General features: G+C 31.7%; 1 protein-coding gene across 1 annotated transcript; it reads left to right on the forward strand.

Annotated features, from left to right (window-relative positions):
* Window positions 1–322: 322 nt before the first annotated feature.
* Window positions 323–8,423, forward strand: LOC134718266 (uncharacterized). Its single transcript, XM_063580760.1, has 5 exons — window positions 323–402; window positions 1,473–1,547; window positions 2,131–2,208; window positions 3,029–4,980; window positions 7,350–8,423. The coding sequence occupies exons 2-5, from the start codon at window positions 1,481–1,483 to the stop codon at window positions 8,133–8,135; spliced, it is 2,883 nt and encodes a 960-aa protein (XP_063436830.1). The 5' UTR covers window positions 323–402; window positions 1,473–1,480; the 3' UTR covers window positions 8,136–8,423.
* The last annotated feature ends 320 nt before the right edge of the window (window positions 8,424–8,743 follow it).

An 8,743-nucleotide genomic window follows, 5' to 3' on the forward strand; every position in this document is an offset into this window, starting at 1 on the left:
AATGTTTAACGTGTTTGAATAGTCCAGCTTATATACATGTATTTCAAGTGGCAATGGCAACAACAAATTATTTCCATTCTTGTTACACACTTGCTTCCCTAATTTCTTTTTTACATAATCCCCTCCCCCCCTTGCCCTTTCCTTGTTATTTTTACACAAATGTATTATTAGAAAATTTATGAAATGGTGGTGTTTAGATTAATTTTAATTAATGTAGAAATTGACAAATTACAATAACCTGTTTAAACAAATATTGTACTTTTTTATATTTATCATATTCATACATTGTCATATAAAACAACAAAAATGTTTTGAAATTTTTTTCAGGAATTTGTAATGCATGTAGGCGGAAGCATTTGCCAAGATCTGAAGAAGGCAAAAAAATCATACAGAGAGATATAGGTAATATATTTTATTGATTTTTTTAACAAAATGTTAAATTTATATTCCAACCTATATTGAAGGTCGGAATATGTCTACAGCTAATGTTATATTTAAACATGGGAGGATGTGGAATGATTGCCAATCAGACCACTCCCCCAAAATACCAAATGATGTTATGGTTACAATTAACAATTTTAGGTCAATGTATGGCCTTCAACAATGGGAAAAACCTTTACCACATAGTATCTATTTTAAAGAAGTAAAAGGTCAAGGTAAGAACAAATTTAATGTAATTCAAAAGAGATTTAAGTCATGTAGATAAAATAAAACCATAAAAACTGCATGTCTTCTGTTTGTTTCATAAGGCATGTAAGGTTGCTGTCTTATTGTAATTATAATACTAATATCCCTTTTGGTGGTTTGTGAATAAAAAGGCAACATTTTGTAAAGTTCCTAGTTTCATTGATAAACAAAATAATAAAATAAATGTAATTGATAATAGTGAGAAATAATTTAAATGTACATGTATCTTGAAGAATGAATCACCATCTATATCATCTTTTAAATTATTTTTTGTTCAGTATCAATAATCATTAAATTATTTCTTCTAATTATATAAAGTGGCACAAACAAGAGTTTTTTCCAAATATCTTGGAAGATAAGTTTGCTAATTTTTCTTTCATGATTTGAAAAAAAATCTTTTACACACTGGTCCTTCAACACTTTAATGTTTAGAAAATTCTCATTTTTAAACTTTCTAATCAGGCTAATCCAGTCATCACTTTGTCCTATACAAATTTTGTTTCCTTACCAACCTTTTTATTATGTCTCAAAATGCCTATCCTGATTTTGTTAAACAGACAGATTTGATAGTAAATTTATGACAAAACTCTCAAAATTGCACTTTCTGAATGAAATCAAGATTAAAAAGAACCTTAATACAGAACAGTTTGAATTATAATATATGTATAACGTTCACCAATTATATTATAATTGTTAAAAAGCTTCTGAGATATACATGATATAGACCTAACTGAATAAATACAGTGAATGAAAATCCTTAATATTTTGTTCTTTATCTTTTTTAGATCAGTTCATGAGATTTTCAGCATGCAGCAAGACCTATTCATTGCCGGAAGATTCATTTTCGCAGACTTCAAATGGTAATTAACATATAACAATAAATAACACTTAGGACAGTTTATTCATTCAAATTCAAACCAGATGCTCTGCAGGGTGCAGCTTTATACGACTGCAGAGGTCAAACCCTGCAAAGTTTGACAAGTAAGGACACAACATTCAAGCTTGATACAGCAATACATGTATATGTATTGTGATTAAATAGTTGACAAAGAATATGTTTCTGAACTTTAATGAATGTGGTCTAAGAACCTAAAAAAATAATTGGATTTTTACATTATATGGTCCAATACCAAAAATCTAAATTACACGATAACCATGATAAATGGTATATTTCTTTAAAAATGAGTGATTGTCAGTAAGGCTATGCCATAATTCTCTTTTGGCTTTTACAATAACATTGATATTTTAATGCTCACAGATGTTAATTAATATCAATGAGAAATTATTATGAACAACAATTTATATAAAAATATATTTTCAAAAAGGTTTCTAGACAATTTGAAATATTTTTCTTTCTAATGGCAAAAACTGCCTGACAGTTGGGAAAATTTGTTGTCATTTGATCAAGTATTGTTGGTGATATGATATTCTTTTTTATTTCAGGCCAAGAAATAAATTCCCAAAACATATACAGTATGGATACAGAGGAAAGTCAAAGTGACAAGTTTTCTAGTATTGCAGGTACAGTACTCAACAATTACACATATATATAAGATTAAAATTGGTATATAAAATAAGAAGATGTGGTATGAAATAGCTAATTACACATCTATCCACCATTAATTAAATCAACTATTTCACTAAGCACACAACATCTAGAAGTAAAAGTGAAGACTGGTCAGCTTGGAGTTAGAATATTATGTGTAGGTAATGTGACATGTCTTCTTGTGGACTGTTACCTTTTGCATTTGAATGTTTAAAAAAAATCATACTCAGATTGTTAGTCTAGTACATAACAGAGTAATATGCGTATCAATCGCCACTAAACATTTGAGTTATGAGTTATGCAACTTTATAAACAAAACAATTGCTGAAATTTTAGTTTCCATTCCTTAACTTTAGTTTACATCGACCAAATGTTATGAAACTTATACACAATGCTTATTATAACATGATACAGATCAAGTTTGAAATTGGTTGGCATCACTTTTACTGTTCTTGAGTTATACCCCTTTATAAACATAAAAATTGCTGAATCAATAAAACAATCATATTTCAATGTAAAAACAAGCCTGGTATAGACTTTACAAATATGAATATCATAATAATCCTTAGTATAAATATATAAAGAAAAATTAGTGTAAAGTCACAGAAGTTGTGGCATGATTACCAATGAGACAACTCTCCACAAGAGACCAAAATGACACAGAAATTAATAACTATCGGTCACCGTACGACCTTCAACAATGAGCAATGCCCATTTGGCATAGTCAGCTATAAAATGAATTTAATGACAATGTAAAAAAAAAATCATGCATATATTTTAAAATTTTAATTACAGGTAATACTCAAAACAGTAGCCAGGATTGGTACGAGTTGCAGAAAACACCAAGAGAAAAGTTAAATGCAGCAATGAAAATACTTTCTGAATCGTTTGAGCCAATCACTAGCCAATTAACAAAAAAGTGGGAAGAAACAAGTAAGAGTGCAAGATCTTATTATACAAAAAAAGCCCGGGAATGTATCGAACTTGTTCTGAGTATCATGGCACCCTGCCAGGAAGACATTTTATTGGAGAACATACAAATAAATTCTACACAAGAAATCAAATTAGATAACATGACAGCTAGCGTGATGGAAGCATTTGAAAACACTTCTGATAGTAGAACCCAAACCCAAATTCTTTCCATAATTGTAAACAATCACACAAAGACAGAGCTGCAAACCTTGATTCCAGGACTTACCATCAACAAGATAGATAATGCTAGAAAACATGCACTTGTTAGTGGACCTGGAACTATTCTAAATCAACCTAAAATTTACCGGATGAAATTATCAAAGCCAAAAGTGAGTCACTTTGTTGAATTTATTCTCAATCCCATTTACTCTAACATTGTTGGATTTGGAGAAACAATACTAAAAATGTCATCTAAAGAAAAGATAAAGGTTCCTAAAGTCATAAGAAATGTTATAGATGCAAGACTCATTGATACTTACCTGAGTTATTGCAAAGACAGTGGATTTGATACTTTTAGCAGGGCTTCTTTGTATAGAATTTTAAATGTATGTCATGCTTCCAAACAGAAATCATTACAAGGCCTGGATAATATTACTGCCTTAGGAATGGGGGCAATTGATACCTTACTGAAACTGCTTACCAAATTAGAGACTTTTGGAGTCACATATCCTGAATCAAAGAAACTGACTAACATTTTACATATGGTAAACACATTTATGAAATTTGAATACAAAACTCACTTACACAAACTGGATGGCTGTGAAGATCATTGTACAGTGTTTGCTCTCAGTGACCCTGGTGATGCAAAATTTGCTACTGCTTGTGAACATTCACATGAAACTTCATGCCAGAAGTGCTCATTGGTTGAGAGCTGTGTGCCTCAGATAAGAATAAAACTTAATGATATAAGTACAAACATTTCAGACCAAATTGTCGAAGAATTGACATATGAATTAGACAATTCAGAGAAGAGCCTTGTTGATTGGAAAAAGCACATTCTTAGAACAATACATCAAGATCAAGCTAGAACAAGTGTCTTGAAAAATCTTCATGCTGAACAAGGTCTTGTTATTTTAGACTGGGCTATGAAATTCCTGCCTTATCAATTCCGTGAAACACAATCTGATTTTTTTGGTAAGAAAGGTATCAGCTGGCATATATCTTGTCTAGTCACTAAGTCTGAAAATGAAGAATTTGATCTTCAGTGTTATGTTCATATCCTTGAGAATGGGTCACAGGGTTGGTTTTCTGTGGCAAATATCATTCTGCACCTGTTAACAAACATAAAATCTACCAGACCAACACTAAAAGAGGTGTTCTTGAAAAGTGATAACGCAGCTTGTTACCATTGTACTAATCTTCTTGCCTTCATTCAACAGAACAATGGTCAGTTTCCCATCAAAGTGGCAGAATATAACTTCAGTGAGGCCCAATCAGGCAAGGATTTGTGTGACAGTAAAACTGGATCTTGTCGCATGCACATTTTTAAATATGCAAATGAAGGTCATGATGTTTTAAACCCAAGGAGTATGAAATTAGCACTTGACAGTTATGGTGGAGTAAAAGGGACACAATCGTGTATTGTTACAGTAAATGCAGATGATGAACCTAAAACAAAGATCAGAATGCCAGGGATAAGCACTTACAACAACTTTAATTTTGAAAATGATGGTATTATAGCAAGAAAAGCTTATAAAGTTGGTGAGGGACATGTTATAAAGACCAGTACCCAGTGTAGTGAAACTATTTCAATAGAAAGAGTATATAAACTGGAGGTAAGAAACATGTAGGATTTAAACACACAAATTAAAATTATTAAAAAATTATATATAGGACTAAAAATGATTAGATTGTGGTATATATGCCAATGAGACAGTAATAGTAATTAAAAACTAGAGGCTCTAAAGAGCCTGTGTCGCTCACCTTGGTCTATGTGAATATTAAACAACGGACACAGGTGGATTCATGACAAAATTGTGTTTTGGTGATAGTGATGTGTTTGTAGATTTTATTTTACTAAACATTCTTGCTGCTTACAATTATCTGTATCTATAATAAACTTGGTCAGGTTAGTTTCAGTGGAAAATGATGGTGAAAATTTGACTATAAAGGGCAATGACTCCTTAGGAGGTCAATTGACCATTTTGGTCTTATTGACTTATTTGTAAATCTTACTCAGCTGAACAATATTGCTGTTTAAAGTTTATCTCTATCTATAATTATATTCAAGATATTAACCAAAAACAGCAAAATTTCCTTAAAATTACCAATTCAAGGGCATCAACCTAACAACGGGTTGTCTGATTCATCTGAAAAATTTAGAGCAAATAAATCTTGACCTGAATAACAATTTTACCTCTTCTCAGATTTGCTCTAAATGCTTTGGTTTTTGAGTTATAAGCCAAAAACTGCATTTTACACCAATGTTCTATTTTTAGCCATGGCGGCCATCTTGGATGGTTGGCCGGGTCGTTGGACACATTTTTTAAACTAGATACCCCAATGATGATTGTGGCCAAGTAGTTTCAGAGGAGAAGATTTTTGTAAAAGTTAACGACGACGACGACGGACGCCGACAGACGCCAAGTGATGAGAAAAGCTCACTTGGCCCTTCGGGCCAGGTGAGCTAAAAATGAAAATAAAACAGTTGATCTATCATCATTTTCTTTCAAGTTGCATTTTCAAACAGGACATGTTTTTATACCAAAACTTTAAGTGTTTAATTTGTCTACAAAGTTTTAATAGTGTTTTGAAAATCAGAGCTGATGAACTATTTTTGTTGAGCCTGCAGAAAGCTTGACATAGGGATAGTGATCTGGCGGCGGCTGCGACGGTGTTAGCTAACTTCTTAAAAGCTTTATATTTTAAAAGGTGGAAGACCTGGATGCTTCATACTTTGTATAAAGATGCCTCATGTTACAAATTTTCCGTCAGTGACATGTCCAATGTCCTTGTCCTCATTTTCATGGTTTAGTGACTACTCGAAAAAAAGTTAAGATTTTTTGTAATGTAAAATTCTGTCTTATTATAAGTAATAGGATTACTATATTTAGTATGTGCGTACCTTGCAAGGTCCTCATGTCCGTCAGACAGTTTTCACTTGACCTCGACCTCATTTCATGGATCAGTGAACATGGTTAAGTTTTGGTGATCAAGTCCATATTTCAGATACTATAAGCAATAGGTCTAGTATATTTGGTGTATGAAAGGACTGTAAGTTGTACATGCATATATGTCCAACCAGCAGGTGTCATCTGACCTTGACCTCATTTTCATGGTCCAGTGGTTATAGTTAAGTTTTTGTGTTTTGGTCTGTTTTACTCATACTTTACATGCTATATGCAATAGGTCTACTATATTTGGTGTATGAAATGATTGTAAGGTGTACATGTCTAGCTGGAAGGTGTCATCTGACCTTGAACTCATTTTCATTGTTCAGTGGTCAAATGTAAGTTTTTGAGTTATGGTCTATTTTTCTAATACTATATGCAATAGGTCAACTATATTTGGTCTATGGAAATATTTTATGATCTTTATGTTAGTTGCCCAGGTTTTATTTGACATTGACCTCAATTTCACAGTTCATTGCTTTGTGTTGAGTATTTGTGTTTTGGTCTTTTTTTCTTAATTTACAAGCAAAAGGTCAACTATATTTGTTGTATGGAAGAATTGTTAGCTGTACATGACTGCCTGGCATGGTTCATATGACCTTGGCCTAATTTTTATGAGTTATTGATCAATGTTTAGTTTTCTTGGTTAATGTTGAGTTTACATGTATGTGACAGCTGAATAGAGCTTTATACATGTTATATTTAGGACTATCAACATAATATCAATGATTTGTAAAGAAGGCGAGACATTTCAGTGTGTGCACTCTTGTTGAAAATATTTTCTGGTTTTTAGACAATAAATTGAATCTGTAACTGTAATCTGCAATGAAATTGTACCAAATGAGGAGGAGGCAGATTTATTTATTATCCTTACTGTTAATGAAATTCCAAATAAGTGAACGCAATTGGACAAAAACAATACTTTTCTGATAGATTTCAGAATTTTCTGTTTATTATTTTTCTTTAATTCTGTACAATATTAAAATTTATCATACTAAAATTATTCACATGATAATATTTTTCTATCATTTCAGGTTTTGGAACCTTTCGCACAAGATCAACCTATCTGTGGCAAACTTAACAAATTTCCCGATAGCAGAATTGAAGATACCCATGATCAGCAGCCTTCCTTAGAGGAGGATCAACCTATGTCAGAAAACAGCATGAATAGTTCTGCATCCAGTGCATATTTCTCTTGCCCTGACTTTTCATGTGATAAAGTGTTTGCTTCATCAAATAACCTTGACCGTCATTTACTCTTAGGAAATCATAATTACCGGAAAAATACCATATCTTCTATGGATACAGCAGTTCAGATATACTCTTCCTCATGTATTGATTTGCAAAAGTACCATGAAAATGTCATTCAGGAAGCAAGTCATGAAGTTGAAATTTCAGTAAATTTGAGAGAAAAGTCAAGAAGAGGTTGGGGCTTGAAATCAAAGAGAGCAAATGTACGGTTTTCAGATAAAGTGAAAACTTACTTGCAAGAAATTTGTGCATCATGTGAAAAAACTGGCTCACGTCCTGATTTTATTGCTTTGTCAGAAGAGCTAAGGAAGGCAACAGATGAAAATGGCAACAAGCTTTTTACAAAACAAGAATGGCTTAACCCACCACAAATTAAAGGATTTATTGCAAACATAATTTCAAAATCTAAGTCGTCTCTGGCTGTAAAGAAACCACGAACAGAACTTCAGGAGGTTAATGTAGATGATGATGAAAAACTCTCAGAAGTTATATCTATGTTAGAAATGAATGATTATAATGAAAATGCTGTTGGTATTGTAAACGAGGTTTTTTCTGCTATAAATATCTAGAAAGTTCTGCTTTTATTACTGTAGATGAAGTTTTGATGATCCCATAAAAATTGAAGTTTTAAAAAAAATGCTTATGTTGTGTTGTTGGAATGCTGTCTTGTGGAAATGTATCCCACATCTCCTTCTATCATTTTGTCTATAAGTTGTTTGAAATTGTGACAGGAAGAGATATTTTTTATGATCTATAAAAATTATTATCTCCTGAATATGACTGTTATACAATGTACATGATGTATGCCAAAAGTCTTGGATAGGAGACTTATTTATACTAAGATGTTGACGACAAAACAGGACTTTGTCTTTATATGCATTTTTAGTGACAAATCAATTGTCACTAAAAGTTAGAAAATATTTTCTTTTTTTTAGATCATTTGTTGATTATAATATGTTAATTACAGAATTATGAGGGATACATTTTTTTTTATTAAACACAATTAATTCATGAAAAAGAAATACAACCAGATTTTTTTCTCCTTTGATTTCAAAAACCAAGTGTATATTGTCAATATGAATGTACATGGATGCAAGAATTAATCATGTTGATTTTTCAAGTTAATTATTTTATACTTTGCATTTGCATCTTATTTAAATAATTTTGATGAAAATAT

Source organism: Mytilus trossulus, chromosome 5 (genome assembly GCF_036588685.1).
Source record: "Mytilus trossulus isolate FHL-02 chromosome 5, PNRI_Mtr1.1.1.hap1, whole genome shotgun sequence".
Taxonomy (NCBI): Eukaryota; Metazoa; Mollusca; class Bivalvia; order Mytilida; family Mytilidae; genus Mytilus; species Mytilus trossulus.

Coding starts and splice junctions, on each gene's coding strand:
- LOC134718266 (XM_063580760.1), top strand. CDS start 1,481: ATGAGATTTTCAGCATGCAGCAAGACCTATTCATTGCCGGAAGATTCA. Junction 1,548..2,130: donor ATTTTCGCAGACTTCAAATG/GTAATTAACATA, acceptor TTTTTATTTCAG/GCCAAGAAATAAATTCCCAA. Junction 2,209..3,028: donor CAAGTTTTCTAGTATTGCAG/GTACAGTACTCA, acceptor TTTTAATTACAG/GTAATACTCAAAACAGTAGC.